This window comes from Sitophilus oryzae, unplaced genomic scaffold, assembly GCF_002938485.1.
Source record: "Sitophilus oryzae breed Bouriz unplaced genomic scaffold, Soryzae_2.0 scaffold_1440_pilon_pilon, whole genome shotgun sequence".
NCBI classification, from domain to species: Eukaryota; Metazoa; Arthropoda; class Insecta; order Coleoptera; family Curculionidae; genus Sitophilus; species Sitophilus oryzae.
In genome coordinates, this window is record NW_022146105.1 from 6,051,855 (window position 1) to 6,072,578 (window position 20,724).

The 20,724-nt window shown below is 32.5% G+C and overlaps 3 protein-coding genes across 4 annotated transcripts in view; 1 reads left to right on the forward strand and 2 right to left on the reverse strand.

Annotated features, from left to right (window-relative positions):
* Nucleotides 1–712: 712 nt before the first annotated feature.
* LOC115876586 lies at nt 713–4,084 on the reverse strand. The gene is made up of 2 exons (XM_030892405.1): nt 3,215–4,084; nt 713–1,771 (listed from the first exon to the last, which is right to left on the reverse strand). The coding sequence occupies exons 1-2, from the start codon at nt 4,082–4,084 to the stop codon at nt 713–715; spliced, it is 1,929 nt and encodes a 642-aa protein (XP_030748265.1).
* Nucleotides 4,085–12,894: 8,810 nt separating this feature from the next.
* LOC115876587 lies at nt 12,895–18,049 on the forward strand. The gene is made up of 4 exons (XM_030892406.1): nt 12,895–13,043; nt 13,107–13,618; nt 13,718–13,894; nt 18,033–18,049. Exons 1-4 carry the CDS (start codon nt 12,895–12,897, stop codon nt 18,047–18,049), a joined length of 855 nt encoding a protein of 284 aa, XP_030748266.1.
* LOC115876917 (acetylcholine receptor subunit alpha-like) overlaps nt 17,975–20,724 on the reverse strand; it is a 110,297-nt gene continuing 107,547 nt past the window's right edge. For both annotated transcript variants that reach the window (XM_030892965.1, XM_030892966.1), the window contains exon 13: nt 17,975–18,280. In XM_030892965.1, the coding sequence (XP_030748825.1) occupies nt 18,086–18,280 (195 nt within the window). In that variant the 3' untranslated portion in view covers nt 17,975–18,085. The remainder of the gene's footprint in view (nt 18,281–20,724) is intronic.

Below are 20,724 nucleotides of genomic sequence, written 5' to 3' on the forward strand. Positions count from 1 at the left end.
TTATCTTAAATTAATATATCAAATGTATAAATATAATAACAAAAAAAAATAATGAAAAATACAAAAAAATATAAAGCATTAACAAAACTATTAGTGTAACACATAGAGCACACATAGAAAACAATTAATACCTATAAGTACATTATGCAATAACATAAGGCAACAGGCATGTATTGGTGTTGTTGAAGAAAGAGCCAAGGAGAGGCATAGTTGGCTGGTTTCAAAAAGTATACTCAACTCACATTATGGAATAATAAATCTCTAAACCCCGATCTAAATGAACCGAGGGACTTAGCTATTAAAGCACTTGGTAGGGAATTATATAACGAGACCGCAGAATACGTAAATGATCGTCGATATAAAGAGGTCTTATATTGAGGTAGATATAACTGATTAATATTTCAAGTGTCTCTGCTATGAACAGTTTGGCGCAGTTTTAATTTAGATTTTAAATATAATGGTGTCTGTAATTTAATTAGTTTGTGTACAAAGGTAGCCAAATGCAGTCTACGGCGTTCATACATATTAAGCCACTTCAATTCTTTAAGCCAAGGTGAGATATGCTCCCCTCTATCCAGAGAACAAATAAAACGTACACATGAATTTTGAATCTTCTGTATTCTGGAAGAGGACCGCACGTCAAGACAAGGTCCATAGACAATGTCAGCATAGTTGGCATGGCTAAGAACCAAACTGTCACATAGACTACGTTTCAATGCTTGCTCATAATATTTTTATTCCTATACAATCCCCTCAATGCTGTATAACTTTTCTGCACAATCGAATTGACATGATTTCGAAATCTCAAATCACAATCTAGAGCCAAACCCAAATTCTTGACAGTTTTTAATGGATGGATTATTTCGTTATTCAGTTTAACAGATAATCCCTTTGCTAAGGGTACCCTACCAAAACAAATCATTTGAGTTTTGCCAAGATTCAACTGAAGACCATGATTCAATGAGTATTTACTTATTTTCTCAAGAGCAGAATTAATATTATTGTAAACAGCTGCTGCATTTTCAGCAGTGTAAGTTGCATATATTTGCGTGTCATCGGCAAATTGATGCAGTTCGCAATCCACAACATTATTTTTCAAATCAGCGGTGTAAATAAGGAACAAGAGTGGTCCCAAAATGGAACCCTGAGGTACACCCCTAGAAAGCGGTAAAGCATCCGACTGAGCCTCATCGAGAACTACACACTGGCATCTATTAGACAAATAACTGCCAACCAATTCCACAACATTTTCCGAAAACCCGTAATAATGAAGCTTTGCCAGTAAAAGGTCATGCCCCAAGGTGTCAAATGCCTTAGTATAATCTAATAGAAGCAGACTTGCACCCTTACCTGTATCTAATTCTGTTAATATATCATCCAAAACTTTAGCTAAAACGGCAGAAGTACCATATTTACTCCTGAATCCTGACTGGCAATCAGGGATCAAATTATGTTTAGTTAAATGATTTAAAACTTGACTATATACCAACTTTTCCAATATCTTTGATAAAACTGGCAATTTACTTATAGGTCGAATGTCTTTTAAACTTGTAGGATTGGAGATTTTTGGCAAGGGCATGATCATTGCATTTCTCCAACTAATCGGAAAATAGCTATTATTTAAACAGCAATTGTAAATATGAGCAAGGTAGGGGGCAATATAAGGACAGCACAATTTAACCATTAATAGAGATATACCATCGCAGCCTGCTGCATTGGATTTAATGCTAGCAAGGGCATCAAGCAGATCTGCTTCATTAATGCTATTAAACTGAAATGTTTTCACGTGTGCTAATGTGTTATTATTATAAAAGTTAACAGTAACAGGATCAGTCACACATTTCAGAGCCTCTATAGAGTCTACAAAATGGCGATTTATTGTGTTCACATCTTTAAGATTATCTGGATTTTTTTTAGTATTATTGCGCTTATGTACATTTAAGTTATTAAGTGCTTGCCATATTTCACGCTTACTGAGATTTTTTCGAGTATTTTCGAGATATTCATATTTACTTCTTCGTTATTCATTATATTCATTATTTACTTCTTCTTTACTTATTTTTAGCTCTCTTATAAACTCCATAATCCTCCAGACTTAATGTTTTTTTATATCGACTAAAGGCACGGTTACAATCTTTTTTCAAAAGACTAGTTCCGTACTAAACCATGGTGCTCTTGGTTTTGTCAACCTTACTCGTCGAAAGGGAGCACGTTTTTCAAAGAGACCCATCATATAATTAGTGAAAATATCAATTTTACTATCAATATCATTATTATGAAATATTCTTTGCCAACTTAATCTACGCAAGTCATTATTAAACTCAGTCCCATCAAAATTCCGAAAATCTCTATAAGAATGATATTTAATTTTTTACTTTACTTATGTTTATTCCTATATTAAGGAATATCATTTGGTGATCTGTAATATCATGCATATTTACGTGGACAGGTGCGCCAGCAGACAAATTAATATTACTCATAGCTATTATATCAATAAGCGTACTACTTTTTTTTTCGACTATTCTAGTTGGTGATACTACTAGTTGTTTTAATTGAAAGGCATTGAGTATATCGTTAACCTGATTCTGGTATATACCTTCAGACAACATCTATATTTATGTCGCCCATAAGTATCACTTCATCGCATTGAAGTAAAATGCTAAAAGAGCGATTTTCCAAATTATTAAGTGCATTAGAAACACTACCCTTAGGCGGCCGATAAATTATACCAACTATCATTTTAATTTTTGGTAGTTGTAGCAAAACCCAGTACTGTTCTAAGTCAGCGTCACTATTACAATACTCTTGAACGATACGATGTTCCAAGCAATCCCTAATAAAAACTCCAATACCACCTCCTCGCCGCCCAGAGCCACGATCCTGCCTAAGAAATTTGTGAGTGGAAATATCTACCAGTTTACTATCTACTTTATCATTAAGCCAAGTTTCCGTTATTCCCAAAAAATCTATTTCATGTTCCATTAACAGTTCCTCAATGTTATCTATACAAGGGTTCAGAGAACGAACATTTACGTGTCCAAATTTAATTTTTTTAAGTGAATCCATTCTTAAATAAAAAGTACACAGCAAAAAACATAAATTGTTATATTAATTGTTCATTAATTTATTAATGCACTCCAAATCCTTAATCTTAACTAAAGTTTCGCCCTCATCCCTTCTAGCAAATATCCTTCCATTCCTACACCAAACATACCTGTAACCAAAATTCTTCAACTCTCTGGCCTTTTTCAATAAGTCTTGTCGTTTTTGGCAAGTCTTCATTTATATAGATTCTCCTCGTCTCTCCGTCTATTCCACGATCCTTAGTATCAAGCACTCTGATGGATTTCCGAAGTTCCAGTAGCTTCTTAGAGAGTTCTGGCTTAGTAAATCTCACAAGCTGAGTTTCAGTGCGAAGCGGCAAAATAGTATATTCTTCATCTTGAACAGCAAATCGAAGTTTATGGAACACTTTTCGTAAGTTATCAGTAGGGCTGCCTGGTAACCCAACAACGACCACATTACAACTTTTTTCCTGAAGTTCTTCATTATCTATTTTTTGTTGTAGCACATGAACCTGATCCTCGACACCCTGAACTTTGCCTTTCAATACATTTTGCTCCTTCCTGAGTCGCTCGTTCTCCTGACCAACTGCCTTAATTGTTTTTTGTAAATCATCAAGTATATCGCTGGTAAACTGAATAGATTTCTCCAAGATAGAAAATTTTGCTGTCATAACATCTAATATATCTTTATTAGAGGGGTTCGCTTGATTTAATGATTCATGAATAGAATAACGCTGTTGTGAAGTGGAACATGTCGTTTGGATTTCCTCATCCGATTCAGATTGTTCGTCTCCATCACCGTCTCCATCAGATGCTTCAACACATTTAGGGCATTTCCATACATTCTTATAAGTTTTTGAACTGAATATTAAGTACTCCTCATTAGATAACTTCGTACGCGCCTTATGAAACCATCCACTACACCCACCATGGCATCTCATAGATGCTTGCGATTTTGTAATGTTTGCTGAACAAGCATTGCACTTAATAACATTTTTCTTCTTATATTTCCCAACCATAACTACAATCGCAACTAAATATAGCAAAAAAATGACGTGCTTTTTCCCCTGACCCTTCACAAAATAAAATTTAACATGTTGCTTAAGAGTATCTATCAAATTTGATATTTAAATTAATAAATGGCTATAAAATGAGTTCATTTGCCGAATTTTGAAAAACTTTATTTGAAAAAGATCATATTTTTTTTATCTAGGTAGAAAAAATGTTTCGTTGTGTTAAACCTACAGCAGCCAATTCTTGTTTATTATTAATATATGTAGTTTCTAAACAAAAAACTATTAGTGCAAATTAAGTTTTTTATCTATAAATAAAAAGCATCTATCATAATTATCAAAGTAAAGAATAGATAGGAATATCGAAAATATATTTCCACGGTACGTTTTCCAAATGGAAACTTGCTTTATAATATATTTGACATAAACATAGATAAAGCCAAACTCGAAATAAATATCATCTAGTCTTCCGGAAATTGAAACAATATCTCCAATGTCACAGTTGTTATTTACAGAGTAATTCCTGTTTTCGAATGCGTCGTTAGTAAATTAAATTTACTGGAAAAGATCGAATATTGCAAATGCACGAGGACAGGAAATTAGAACTGTTTTCATAAATAACTTCGGTTAAAATAATAATTGTATTCGGTATCTACTCGTACTCCACTACAATGATATACAGGGGGTTGTTCACCACATACGACACGGAGTATTGTAGCTAAACGATTAGATTTTTACAAATTGGAAGTTTTTGGTTTGTTTAAGGATTATTAGAGCTACAATTTAAAAATATTTTTACAAGATACAAAGTGTCCCAAATAAGTAAAAAATATTACAGTTGTATTTTTTTAAATGAAACACCCTGTATATTATTCTATTTTTGGATTGTACGATTGAAATAAAGGTAAATTTGATTAAGGTTTATCACACTTAAACCTTACTGTTTTTGAAATATTTTCAATTTTATGAAATTGCCGTAAAAATTTTAAGGCTTCATTTCTCCAAGGGCATCAAAGTTTTTAATACTAAATATTTACTGAAGATTATTTATTGATCAGATATTGTGTTGCAATAATAAAAATTTTACTACCTTATACAGAGTGTCCAAAAATTTATATTAAATAATTACTAGCTTTAAACGGCAATAACTTGTTTAATTTAAATGGAACACCCTATATATTTTACGTGAAACAGATGCACAATGTAATTGTCTATCAAATTGTATTATATCATTTTTACCCATCTCTTCAAGTTTTAGTAGAAAATGCATTTTCATATAATTTAGACCTTATTTTTCACTATACCCATGGAATATTGACATTTCAGATTTTTTTTATAGCACAGGTAAATATTGCAATGGCATACAAAAAAACTATTTAAATCTTAGTAAAAGAGTATATCAATTAAATATACCACCATTATTTCCAACCAAAAATTATTTAATTACATACTTTTAAATTGTTTTAATTAATAAAGTATTCTACATAAATGTGGATTTGGCTCAGAAAACAATATAATAATAAGTTATGAAAATGAACGTCTTTGTTTTTATAAATAAGTATTCGTCAAAAAATGAAATAAAATTGGGACATTTACCACACCATCTAATACACACAAAATTCAGTTTTTTAGTATTTGGAGCAATTATTATTAATGAACGTAAACAGTCAATTAATGTAGTTTGAATACTGGGATCATATTAATTGGTCCTCTTTAACAAAAAATATTTAAACAGTTTTTTTTTTATTTTTTAATTAGCGAACTATATCGACAATATTAGTATCTGTACCCTTTAAAAATTTGATACATCTTTAAAAATTTGTTAAGAATAAGCTAAAATGTTAATATTCCATGGGTATAGTGATAAATGAGGTCTAAATTATAAGAAAATGCATTTTATACGAAAACTTAAAGAGATGAGTAAGAAATGGTATAATACAATTTGATAGACAATTACATTGTGCATCTGATTCCCGTAAAAAAATAGGGCGTTCCATTTAAATTAAAGAAGTTATTGCCGTTTAAAGCTAGTAATTATTTAATATAAATTTTTGGACACTCTGTATAAGGTAGTAATTTTTTTATTATTGCAACACAATATCTCATGAATGAATAATCTTCAGAAAATATTTAGTATTAAAAACTTTGATACCCTTGGAGAAATAAAGCCTTAAAATTTTTACTGCAATTTCATAAAATTGAAAATATTTCAAAAACGGTAAGGTTTAAGTGTGATAAACTTTAATCAAATTTACCTTTATTTTAATCGTAGAATCCAAAAATAGAATAATATACAGGGTGTTCTATTTAAAAAAATACAACTATAAAGGTATTAATTGAAATATGGTGACATCCCACTTTTAGATCGTACATTACCTTTTAAGTCATCTATAAATTTATTTAATAAGATAGGAGCCATATAGGAAAAACAATCTTTATATTTTGATGTAGTGTGCTGAGGGACTGTAAAAGAATTAACTCTGATGTTGACACTATGAATTTGAGATCTGTTAATAATTAATTTTATTAAGTAAATGGGGATTTTATTTTTAAATATTTTATATAATAACATCACATACAAATATTCCAATCTTTCGCGCATATCTGGTTCATTTAAACGTTTTAGATGAGGACTAATATGATCTCGATAAGACAAATTGCACACAAATCTCATACCGGCGTTCTGAATTCTTTGTATTTTTAGCTTATTATATTTGGGTAAGAATGCATAATATACTTGGCTGCAATAATCGATATGAGGATAAATCAGACTTTTTACTAGATGTAGCCTGTAATCAAAGGTGTGATTATTTTTTTTGTGAGTAACAAGTGCTGTAATGTTTTTTGTCATATTTATGTCTCTTTAGACGATTTTCCAGGTATTGGCTTGTCTGACCTATATAACAGCGTCACAATTCTTACAGGGAATTTGGTATACTATGTTGCTCTTTTTGTTTTTAGAAGTTTTTGATTTTAATTTTGTGTAACATTCCGATATTAAATTAAAGCTTTTGTGACACACTTCTATATTATCTGTTTTAAATAGACTTTTTAGTTGATGGAATAAGCCTTTTATATATGGTATTGGTAAAAAAAATTGTCTATATGTTGTTTAATTTTTGTATCAGAATTATAATATTTGTGAATTCGTTGTTTGAATATTTTATTTATGAGTTGAGTGGGGTAATTATTTAAAACTACTGCATCTTTTGTTTTTTTTATTGCATCTTCTCTGTATTCCTGGCCAGATAATATTAATGCACTATCAGCAAAATCTATAATAACAGATTTTTTTTGGTTTTTTTGGGTGGTTTGATTTATGTTTTTTTGCACAGTTGTATTTTATTGAAATCTTATTGCAGACTTTGAAAAAGGTTAAAACTGAACCGAAACGTTAGTTATGTAATAAACACTTCCTAAACCCAGAAAAAAAATTAATATTGACCAAAAGAACCCTTTAAATAAAAAAAATCTATTGGATTGGTCAAAGAGAAGTTAATTAAAAAGATATATTTATTTAGATATCAGCGTTAAAGAATCAATAGTATCAAATCATTTTTCTATTTATTCCATATCATATGAAGAAACAGGTACATATAACACACACCGTTATAATAATCATCAAGGATATACAGGGTGTTTCAAATCAAATGCGAAAAATTTCAGGGGCTGATTCCTTGTTCAAAATAAAGGGTAGTTTGCTTCCTAAACGTTGGGTCAAAAGTCAACCATTACGGAGATATCGCGGTACAAAGATGCCGGAAAAATGATGTTTTTATTTTTTATCTTGAAAACGAAAAGAGATAGACTAATGAAATTTTATGGAAGCATTACTGTTATGAAAACACATTTTCTGGTAATTTTTTCACTTTTTTAAAATGAGTGGAAAAGTAGGAGATCGCCTTTTTTTGAAAAGAGGTCGCCAATTTATATCAATACTATTCAATCATCTAAGAGCAAACATGAAACTGAACAATATCAAATGTAGTTTACTACAGACTATGATCTTTGCAAAGAGATAAAAAATATCAAAAGTTAAAAAAAATTTTGTACCGTATTTGTTACATAGAAAATCATTTGCTTCAGCATGTACTATGCGTATGTCGCACATTCGCGTAGAAAAATACATTTTCAAATATGGTGCAAAGGTATTACTTGTTTTTTAAATATATTTATCGTACAACAATTTAGGAAATAAAGTACTAGATATGTCTATGTGTTGAGGCAATTTCACCCTTAAACCAAAAAAATCATTACAAGGCTAAAAATATCATCTTTGATTAAATAATCTTGGCATAACAAAAGAAGCATGTAACACTTTTTCATTAACGATACAGTATAATCACTTAGTATAATCATTAGTTAATATGCATAATACTCAAAAATACAATATATTAATTTCATAATGACATAAATTTATTAGAATTAAAACCTTACCGAAAATTATAAAAAAGGAAAACATCGCAATGGAAAGCGATACCCCAAAAAAACTCAAAAACGTCCCGAGGTATAAAACAGCTCTTTTAAAATACCCACAAATAATGGAAATCCTCCATCCCCCCACAAAATGGAGGTCACTTAAAATTTTGTCAAAAATGCACGCATTTTTGTTTTACCCTGTATTATGGGTATTGGCCAATAAATAAATAAACTGCAAGGAACGGTTCGATAGTCGATAAAAAAGCGTTTCAGAATCGGGCTAGCAATTCAAAACGCCTTCAATAATTCAGAAAATACAAGAAGTTCAACTTGATGCAAAAATTTTCACTTTACGTTTCAATTGGTGCTCAGTTTACTTTTAAATAAATTTATTAAACCATGTTATTTGATGTATTTTATTAAGCTGAATCGAATAAAATCCGCCCCAATGCGATTGGATTAACGGTTTAGGAAATATAGGGTTTTTTCGTTATATTATCAGTTTCACACCACTGTGCGGCGCGGCGGCCCGACGTGACGGTGACGGGACTTTATAGTGAGAATCGCGTCTCAGTGGAGTGTAGCAAAAAGCAGGAAGTAATGTAAAACATTAATTTCTGTAAAATGGTCTCAGATACTGGCTTTTGCCAAAGCCCTGCGACTGTATGATGAGTTATTTATAACATAAGAAAAAGGGGCGTAATGGATCCCATACATTCTATCTTAAAATTATTTTACAAATAAATATACCTTGCTCTTGTCGAGTAAACCAAAATAATAGGTTATAAGAAACAAATTTTAAGCCTATTTAATTATTAATTATTGTCTTAAAAATCTGATTTACATTTTCTTTCATCATCGTTTTAATCCTATTCATGCAAAACTAAGCCACAAGTCTCCTCTATTAACGGCAAATTCGCCACTTCATGAACTTCTAACAAACTCGGCCAAGCAGAATTAACGCGCTCTAAAAATTTTATGATGAATTAGCAATTATTACTATCAATAAAGCAGGACACTTCCTTGCCAATGAAGCTTCCGTAAATTTTGAACATTTTATGAAATAAATTTAGATACAAACAATAAAATTTAAAGTATCTGCCCGTGAAATACAAATTTGTGGGTAATCAATAATTTAAAACATGGAAATATCGGTTTACCGGCATTTATCTTTGTTTCTTAATCAGAACTAGCGCAAAAAATTAAAATATAAAAGCCGCCTTTATCAAATTAACGCAGCGCGTTGTCATATAAATTCCTAATTGCTTTTCTGTTTTCAAAATATGGACAATAACCATAGAAGATAATATATTTTACAGATGGTTAAGCTTGGTTGGCTATTGCTTTTTTATCTTATTGAAAGTAACTGATTTCCTTAATCCACAACAGAGTTTATATATAGGGATTTATCTTAGAAGTAATATTTTGCAACTGCAAGACGAATTATGGGGAACTGTATAGTAGTAATTAGTCTGCTAAGGCCAACCATGACACCAACTTCAATCCTTTTTATTTCAGAAAAAAAACGATAAAAAATTTAGTTTCTCAAGTGTTAGTTTATGATATTTACTATCTATGAAAGATAGACTTATAGGAGGAAAATAGTTTTTAAATATTAAGTTTTTTTTCAAAATATTATATATTTATAAATTTTTAAATCGGTAATTATTAAATAGTACTTTGCTGTACGCCAATAGCCGGTAGTGTAATGAATTTTATTTTTTTTAATTTTAATATGTACTATAATACGTACGGTAATCGTAAAACAATTTCCAATGCACGTGATCAACTTTGGGTGACAAGCGTCAACGCTGCCAGATTGTGATGGATTTATGAGATGAATCTTAATGTAAAATTCGGAAACAATATATTTATGATATCAATTTTCAAATATTTTTACGTTTTATTTTTAGTTTAATAAGTAATATTTTAGTAATTATTTGATTTATTTGTTTTATAACTTATTTTACTTATTACATATTGGCAAAAACTAGTCCATTATGAAGATTATTCTAAGCATTATTATGGGGATATTTATTTATTTATTGATGTATATCTTACAACACCACAAGTGCGAATAACAAGTAAGAGGGTGCCATTAATGCACAATCTAATTATCACAGAATTTATTCAAAACTAACATAGAAATAATTTTGGAAGTGGTATAATGTGCTTACCACTTACCACCTTATTTTTCTGACTGCAGTCAAGAATAATAATGAACCTTTGTCACGTTTTCGTTTAAAATAGTTTATCAGGGAAGCTACGAGCTCTTTGCTTCGACGATATATATAATGCTTCGGCAAATTTTCAACATGCAATTTCAAGAAACGCAATATAAAAACTCAAAAATTTAGTTCCAAGCTGTGTGTTAAAAGAATTAAAAAAAGACTATGAAAATAAGCAAAAAACGAGAATTACTCACAAAGACTCAATAACAACACGATATTATACAAAAGAATGATTGACATTAGGATATATGAGGAAGTTTAAATAACTTTGGTTGCCCATCATAATAAGACCACCAGCAAACTCCATAAGACGACGCATGGTGTCATTGATGACGTGCAACAAAAGTTGTTTTAATTTCCCTTTAGAAAATAAGCATAAATATTACTTATTCCTAAACTTCCTTAGGTAATAAAAATCAGAAACAAAATTTTTAGTACTTTAAAATAATAAAATTTCAATCATGATCTATAAAATTATGCATAATATCAGATAATGTGTAAGAATAAAAATATCTTATTAATAATTATAAAAATAAAGCTTTTAGCGGTTATTTTTCAAAAGCATCATATAATTAAAAATAACATCTCTGAAATAAAAAGTAGCTATAAATTTTCTAATATTAACTTCGAGGGTAAAGTTTGCCTTTAAGATATTTGGATATAAAAAATAAGCACAAATATTACTTATTCCTAAACTTCCTTAAGCAATAAAATCAGAAACAACATATTTAGTACTTTAAAATAATAATATGTCAATCATAATGAATAATTAATACCATTAATATTTTGGAAATTCTTTATTGTCTAATGCATATTATAATTATTATAATAATAGTATCCGTCAAGTTCAAGTCAAAATATTTACTGTTCAATTTTTTCAAGGGTAATTGGTAACAAATTCTAAGTAATAAATGAAACAAAATCGAGACAAAACGTTTTTTATTTTTTTGTATAATAAACGATTTAGAGCCGAGGACCTGTCCTAGGAGAACTATTCATCCTAAAGTTATCTGGAAATTGTCTTAGATAGTAGACAAAATAAATGGGTTACCGATTAACGATTATGGATATGCAATAAATTTTTAATAAAGCGAATCCAATCGTGTTGCTAATTATTTATTTCAAAATTATCCTTTTCTCAAAATCCATCCTTTTCTCGAAGCAACTTACGGCACTTTTGACCCCCCTGTAACATTGTTGGGGATACAGCAAGAATATTAATTTTTAGTAACCAAGAGGATATACTATAGCTGGCTGGATTGCCAGTATATCTAGTAATTATGCCTCATAGTTTATGAATTATCGCTTGTCAAACTTCTTTAATTTCAGCAGTAAATCCAGAGGTATTGAGAAGTTTCTCAAACTTCATTTTTTATATAGCTTTAAGCTTAAAACGAAAAAAAAATTAAAAGTCTCGTAATAAACTTGTGCATCAAAAGTTAGCTGCCTAGCCGCTAATGGTGACTGACTTTCCAGCCAATAAAAAGTTAAAAAAAAATAATTAATAGATTTGATATTGTCTTACTTTATTTTAAATGAATTTAACAACAGTAATTCAAAGTTTATGAATTATCGCTAGTCAAACTTCATTATTCGACAGCAATGATGAATGACTCTCTCACCGTTACCAAATTTTAAAGTACTACTAGGTGTTTCGCATACTTCAAATTTTGAATTTTAGATAGCTTTAACTTAGGTACTATCTTATTAGCCGCTAACGGTAGCCGACTTTCCAGTCGACAAAAATTTAGAAAACTAGAATTAATCAATTTGATATTGTCTAATTATACCGGGTCGCTAATATGTATGAGATTGGTCGATTATTAGGTAAAATATAGGAGGTACCGTAAAAAGTTTAATATAAAAGTTATAGGATTTTTAAATGTCTATTAGCAAGTAATAAATTTGAGTATACTGGGTCAATCATAAAGACGTAGCACATCAAAAGTTACTTTTTTTAAATGCAGCCCCCTGTATATTATTTCAATTCTTCCTTCAATTCTAAGCTAAAACCCAGATACACACAATGTACCTCAAACCAACCATTTCCGTGTTATTGATTTTTGAAAATATCACTTAAACCATTCGATTTAATTAATTTATATGTGTTTAGTTTCATTTAACGACGCCATTCTGCGGAAACTGTGATACTTAATAATATTTAACATGAGTTTTCAAGTCGGCATTTATAGTTGTGATTATATCAAGTCTGGAAATTATCTACAATGCAGTTCTCCCACTTCAGATCTTTTCTTCTTACTAGAATTCCTCTTAGCATACAATCTTGAAGTTCTCAATATAGGGAACACCCCCACGTTTGTGACAAAAACGCGGGCGGAAGTATTAAATTTAACAATCGGGAGTGCTAGTGTAACTAGTTACGTGAAAGATTGGAGGGTCTCCACGGAACCTTCCCTATCAGATCACAGAATCATCGAGTTCAAATTAAGAGGAATCATACTCCAAACTGAAATTCGAAGGAATCCAAGAAAAACCGATTGGGAACTATACCACACCAATCTCGTAGACAACCTGGACCAAATAGATGCAGGTAGGGCTAGGAACCACCTGTATCTAGAATGGTACGCAAAGGAAGTCAATAGTGCAATATTGGATGCATATGAATCTAGTTGCCCCACAAGTAAGGGCATACAAAAAAGTAGCAACAAGCCCTGGTGGAACAAAAAGCTGGCCAATCAAGCTGGCCAATCGGAGGTCCGACGACTCTTCAACAGAGCCAAACCCAGCGGCGAATGGCAGCTCTACGCCGAGAAATTTTCTGAGTATAATAAGGAGATTAGAAGGGCAAAGCGGTCTGACTTCAGATACTTTTGCGAAAACATCACTTCAATTACTTATGCAGCTAGACTACACAAAGCTATGGCCAAGAGTGGGCCCATCCCCAACATGGCACTTAAGAAACCTGACGGAAGCTACACGGAAGGAGATGAAGAGGGAGCTAACCTCATACTTCATACACACTTTCCAGGTAGCATATCTATTGAAACGCAAGTAGCTCCGACCGAACCCCACAATCCTCGCAGGGAAGACTGGGAGACTGCCAAGCTAGTACTAACAGAACAGAAACTGAAATGGGCTATTGACACCTTTCAGCCTTATAAAACAGCAGGAATAGATGGGATTTTTCCTGCCCTTCTAAAGAAGGGTCAGGAAATAGCTACACTCCATCTATTAAACATTACGAGAAGCAGCTTAGCGATGGGATATATACCAACCATCTGGAGAAGAGCGAAAGTCATCTTCATACCCAAAATAGGCAAAACTGACTGGGCTAACCCCAAATCATTTAGGCCTATTAGTCTCACATCGTTTATATTAAAAACGATGGAGAAAGTAGTGGACAACCATATTAGAGTAAATCATCTACAGGTTAAACCACTGCACGATAGTCAGCATGCATATAGAGCGGGCAGATCCACAGAAACTGCTCTGTACCAATTAACTGAGATAATACAGGCAAGCCTGGATAGCAAAGAAACTGCACTTTGTGCCTTCTTGGACATTGCAGGGGCGTTTGACAATATAACTCACAAGGTGGTCAAACGATCTCTTGAAACAAGAGGAGTGAACAGTACGATAATTCGCTGGTTTTGGGAAATGCTCTCAACACGAACAGCAGAGGCTGAGATAGGTACCAAAACTGTAGTTATTACAACAACGCAAGGAACTCCACAAGGTGGAATGACCTCCCCCCTATTGTGGAGCTTGGTAGTGGATGAACTACTGGAAGAATTAACTCTAGCTGGAATACACTGCATAGGGTATGCAGGTGACATAGTCATTATTGCACGGGGGAAACATGAAGGCACCCTGTGTGATATTATCCAAAGAGGACTCCGCATCGCTGAGAGATGGTGCAGGACTCTCGGGCTGAGTATTAACTCAGATAAAACCGCAGTAGTGCCATTCACCAGAAAGCGAAGTTTGAAAAACTTGAAAAGAATCCATCTAGATGAAAAGGTAATACTGCCATCACAGGAAGTGAAATATCTGGGAATAACCCTGGATAGTAAACTTCTCTGGAACAGGCATATTAAGAACATTACCAGCAAAGCCACAAAGGCTCTCATGATATGCAGAACACTGGCGGGAAATAGGTGGAGCTGCGCCCCTAACATTTTGCGCTGGATGTATACCATGATACTAAGACCCATGATTACTTATGGAGCAGTTGCTTGGTATACAAAACTAGAGCAACGTACAGCAAGGCAAAACCTGTGCAAAGTACAGAGACTGGCATGTATCTGCATCACAGGTGCCATGAGAACATGTCCAACAGCAGCAATGGAGGTCATTCTAGACCTAACACCACTGCATATTGTCGTCGGTAGTTATGCCAATGCGACAATTTTCAGGTCAGGGGCTTGGAACACCCTTAAAAAGAAAATTCCACTTCTCCAACTCCCAGTGGATGACATACCAAGAATTTACAACTTTGAGAAACACCTCACTGTAGTATTGAGTAATAAAAAGGATTAGAAGAAAGAAACGCTTACTCAGCATATAAAAGACCATACCATCACGTAGTATACAGATGCTTCCAAAACCAAAGCAGGGATAGGGATAGGAGTATTTGGGCCGAAAACTAAATACTCTGAACCAATGGGCACTTACCCCACTATCCTTCAGGCAGAAATTTGCGCTATCGAAAGATGCGTACAATTTATCTTAGATAGGAACTATCGAAAACAGGAAATTGCCATCCTATCTGATAGTCAAACAGCACTTAACGCGATCAACTCAGTAACCATCAATTCGAAGTCGGTCAAAGAATGCCTAGAGAAGCTTAGCAAATTAGGCAAAGAAAATAAAGTCCTCCTACTCTGGGTGCCTGCTCACCAAGGGATAGAAGGCAATGAAAAAGCAAATAATCTAGCTAGAAAAGGAGCGAACACTCTACTAACGACCAGAACCGTTCTGTTTTCCAAACGGGAACCAACTGAAAGCGGAACTGAAGAATCTGGAAGACTTCATCCGTAACTTAGAATGGGTGTCCTCCAACGGTCTAAGACACTCGAAAAAGTTCCTCAGAACTTATGACCGAGGAAAATCAAAGGTTTTCCTTGATTTAAGTAAAAACAATCTTCGGATTGTCACGGGGTCTCTAACAGGACACTGTCTCCTCAACGAACATCTCAATAGGCTGAAACTGAGAAACAATTTTGTGGGGAAAATGGGGAAACACCAGAACACCTCATCACTGAGTGCGCCGAGACGACGACCATTCGTGCCATGAACCTTGGTACGTCTGATGTCGAGGATGGAGAGCTGGCCTCTGTAGTGCCGTCTCAGATACTGGTTTTTGTACCCTGAGACTGTATGATGAGTTATAACTCGTTATAACTCAAGAAAGGGGAACACACAATAGATCTATAAGGTTGCGGTGATTAACTTCCCTCCTAGACATTCTACATTCTACAAGATCTTTTCTTCTCTTTCTTGATTAGATTCCTAGAGGTGGTTATCGGCCTGATCCACCGCCACCTTCTCAGATCTATTTTGGTTTTCTTCAGATCCTTAGGTTACATAGTCTCCAGTCCTATCCTTTTCACAAAGTCCAGCAACTTGAAGACTGAACCCTCCATGTAGCTCCCTGGCAATAGCCTATCATGGTCTATTACCGAGAGCTGCATATTTGCCAGGCAGTCGCACTAAACTGACTTCTCTTTCTAAGATTTTATTTAGTTTCTATGGAAGCACATATTCAACAATTTTGTTATAAATTATTAGTATCAATATTACTCATCTTTATTTCTGTAGCCATAATAACGACTTGGCAATTGAACGATACCATAATAATAAACGAATAATCTACCATTTCCATTACTAAGTAAATCTAAATAGTGCACTTTAGAGTAAAGTATTTTATTAATAAAATATCATACCGTGCAACTACCAAGTCATTATAATATTTACAGGAATAAAGAATACTGATTCTAACAATAATTATATTATTACACAATTAATTAATTACATGCGACCTCACGACTTTTTTAGTGGGAGAATTGCGTTTCAAGACTTAGCATTTTTTTTACATTTCGTCTTTTTGATGGGATATTAATTTCCTTAAAAGAAATATTATGCACTATTTCAGATAGTAATACAATAATTAATACTACTAATTTTTCTAAAATTTTATTGTCTAATGCCATGTTATAATAATAATATCCATAACATTCAGGTCAAAAAATGTTTTCAAGGCAAAATATAAACACTAAATCACCACAATACACCAAAACACTGATGATTATAAACTGAGTTTATAATGCTGATGATGCTAACATGGTTAGCGAAACGCCCGTCCAGTGTAAAAGTAAAAGTGTTTTGGTGTATTATGGTGATTTAGTGTTTTTATTTTGCTGTGTAACACCAAAGGTTCCAACCCTCAACTGTAATGTTTTCAAGAATTACCGGAAAGAAATTCTACCAAACAAATGAAACAATACCGAGACAAAACGTTTTTATTTTTTTGGTATAATAAACGATTTACAGCCGAGGACCTGTCCTAGAAGAACTATTCACCCTAAAGTTATTTGGAAATTGTCTTAGATAGTAGCGGAAATGAATGGTTTTGCCGTCGCGTCGTGGAGATTTCGGATGGTTCGGTGGTTTAAACTAATTTTTCAGCTTTAATCTAAATATCTGTTACAATCATTTGCTCTATACAGAAAAATGAAGAGCTGCTCGGTATCATAAATTATACAAATTTAAATATTTTTGCCAAAATTTCATTTAGTGAAGTTTATAGTCTTTAGTGTCAATTTTAATATGATTGATGCCATGCATAGGAAAATGTTTTGCGATTACCGTAATTAATATGTAGTAATACGTAAATAATTCTAAAAATTAAGCTTATTAATATAATTAAAAAACATGTCTATACTAAAAAGTAACTATAAATTTACTAATATTAACTTCGAGGGTAAAGTTTGCCTTTAAGATATTTGGATGCAGAAAATAAGCACAAATATTATTTATTCCTAAACTTCCTTAGGCAATAAAAATCAGAAACAACATTTTTAGTACTTTAAAAATAATAAAATTGCAATCGTGGTATGTAAAATTATGCATATCATATAATGAAAGAATAATTAATACTACCAATTTTTTGGAAATTCTTTATTGTCTAATGCATATTATAATTATTATAATAATATCCGCTCAGGTCAAAATAATCAATGTTCAATTTTTTCAAGGGTAATTGGAAACAAATTCTACGTAATAAATGAAACAAAACCGAGACAAAACGTTTTTATTTTTTTTGTATAATAAACGATTTACAGCCGAGGACCTGTCCTAGAAGAACTATTCATCCTAAAGTTATCTGGAAATTGTCTTAGATAGTAGTGGAAATGAATGGTTTTGCCGTCGTGGCGATTTCGGATATGCGAACGTCGATGGGCTTACGGTCATCGTACAGGGTGGGCGCCTGCAAAATTATGCCCGCCGTGCCGACGAATACTGCCAGCGTGAAGATCCAGAGGAAAAGTCGATCCAGAACCATGGCGACGTATTTCCAATCTTCTTTTACCTAAAAAATAAGGAAATATAGCATTCATTTAATGTAATTAAACTAATAATTCTAATCTGAACGCCAACGATTAGATTGAAACATTTCTGCGGTAAATCTAAAGTAAAAAAAATATTTAAGTTAACATATTTGTTTTTGTAACCAAGATTGTAGATTTGTAGATTGTACGGAAGGGGAAAGTTAAACACCGCAACCTTATAGATCTATTCTGTACCCCTTTTTTGAGTTATAACTCATCATAAAGTCCCTCCTGACAAAAGCCAGTATACGAGACGGTTTTACAGAGTAGAGTTCTCCATTTCCGACAAGTTCTCGGAAAAGTTCTGGTTAATTTCTGGAGATATGACTGGTGGGTCCAACTTCACGTATAGCACCTTTTTTTATTAACAGTTCTGATAGTGAAAATATATTCCAGAAAAATAGTTCGTTCTATAGTTCCTGACTATTGATTAAGATAGTTATATCGTATTAACCAAGTTAAACAGAAAAATAATGTGAGAGCCGGCGCAATCAAAATCGGTTTTCTGAGTAAAAAATAATTTAAAAATAAACTACTCTACAACAATTATCGCATATTTTCTATAAAAAATATTAACTTGAAAAACAAGACACTTTGAATTTCCTGACTTAACGATTTTAGATAGTATGGATACTGTGAAGGGAAATTCGATACAATAAGCCTACGCGCTAACCTGTAATTAATATAAAACAGGGACTAACTAGCGGTCTACCATTTATCGGCTTATAATCCACGGTATACAACATTATTTAAAAAAATCTTCTAATTATGGTTATTTCTGGTTATGGTAAAGTAACATTACTGTAGTCTGTAGCAGTTTAGTTTACGAATTTCGTAATATTTTTCTAGTTTTAATTGTGTAAATCCCTGCATAATAAATACTAGTTGAATGGATTTATATCAAATTATCAAGTTATTCTGGGTGCATTTCTGGGTGTATTGTTTGCAGATTTCTCTTAAGAACAATAAAAAAAACATTGCTTTTAAATAATGTCCGTGGACCATACTTTTCCTGACATCGGGTCAATTAATAATTTTCCTAAGCGGATATATTGATAATGTTACCAGTATTACACATCAAGCAATAATACTGTTATATTAATCAATTAAGGCTGCAAACAAACATATCATACACAATTGTATAAATACTAATTCATTATAAAAAAATGAAATCATAAAAATATTGTAATTATATTCCTGCAGTTTAAGTGAAAAGTTTTGTTCCTAAAATATGCTATACCTCTTTTTCCTAAATATCTTCTATAATAAACACGTGTTCAAATATTAGTCATTATATTATTCTGTGGAACATACAGAGAAGACCAGGCTACTAGTAACATAGCAAGTTGTCGGACGAATTTACGTTTACCCGTTTTGTGTTCGTACTAGAGAGTCACTGCGGGCTAGTCGGCTGGTCAGTTGAAGTTGTGCTTGGACGGGTCGGTCATGACAGACTAGGAATACGACTCGAGGAGTGCCGAGTATTTATTATTTTCATTTTAAGTGTTTACCTTCACTTAAGGTAACAGTAAAAATGAAAATACTTAAATATTTATTATTTGAGTGTGTTTACAAGCCAAAACTAAAAATAAATAAATTCTCTAAACCCAAAAAAAAAAAACTAAAATATTACTCTAAATAAAAAAAAAAGTTATAACAAGTGTTCAAAAGACCATCTTCTTGTGCTAGACAGAAGCCCAGGCGGTCATAAAATCCCCGTCTGACATTGGCTAACATATTAGGGCTAATAGTTTGGAAAGCCTCTCGTATTCTTACTTGAAGCTCATCCAGATTATTAGCACTATTATGACCATACACTATGGATTTTACATAACCCCACAAAAATAAGACATTGGGAGAAAGATCTGGTGATCTAGCGGGCCACAAAATAGTTCCATGTTCACTAATTAAACGGTTGGGAAAAGTATTGTTCAAATATTCGTGAACAATACGGGCATTGTGGGCAGGACAACCACCTCAGCAATTTGATTACTTGAAAACGTGGGATTTTCATCCGCGGTAGCACAAATGAACACTTGCTTTAACTCCTGTTCTTCATTAATCAACACATCAGGCTTTTTTTGTTTTTGTGGGAACATGTACCCATGTGTTTCAAAATTATTAATAACTCTTGATACAGTAGGTAAAAATGGAATTGGCCTGTCTACAAAAGTTTGTGGAAAAATTGTTTGTATATCCCGATCAGACCTATTTTGGAAATACCATTTTACAATTTGAAGTTTCTCACGAACTTCGTAACATCCATTATTTTACTTAAAAAATAAATTTTACACGAGAACTGTCGCGAGAATCTATGTATTTGTTTTGGCTATTAAAACACAAATAAATACGAATTCTGAAACATTCTTATCACATATCTACCTATTTTTATTTTATCGCATTTTTTCGCCTGCTTTTTATCCGG

Excerpts from the sequence above, each read along its gene's own strand:
- LOC115876586 (XM_030892405.1), bottom strand. The coding sequence starts at position 4,084 with ATGGTTGGGAAATATAAGAAGAAAAATGTTATTAAGTGCAATGCTTGT. Across the intron at positions 1,772-3,214 it reads TTGAAGAATTTTGGTTACAG|TTTAATAGCATTAATGAAGC; the intron begins GTATGTTTGGTG and ends AAAACATTTCAG.
- LOC115876587 (XM_030892406.1), top strand. The coding sequence starts at position 12,895 with ATGAGTTTTCAAGTCGGCATTTATAGTTGTGATTATATCAAGTCTGGA. Across the intron at positions 13,044-13,106 it reads AATATAGGGAACACCCCCAC|TTACGTGAAAGATTGGAGGG; the intron begins GTTTGTGACAAA and ends TAGTGTAACTAG. Across the intron at positions 13,619-13,717 it reads ACACAAAGCTATGGCCAAGA|GTAGCATATCTATTGAAACG; the intron begins GTGGGCCCATCC and ends CACACTTTCCAG.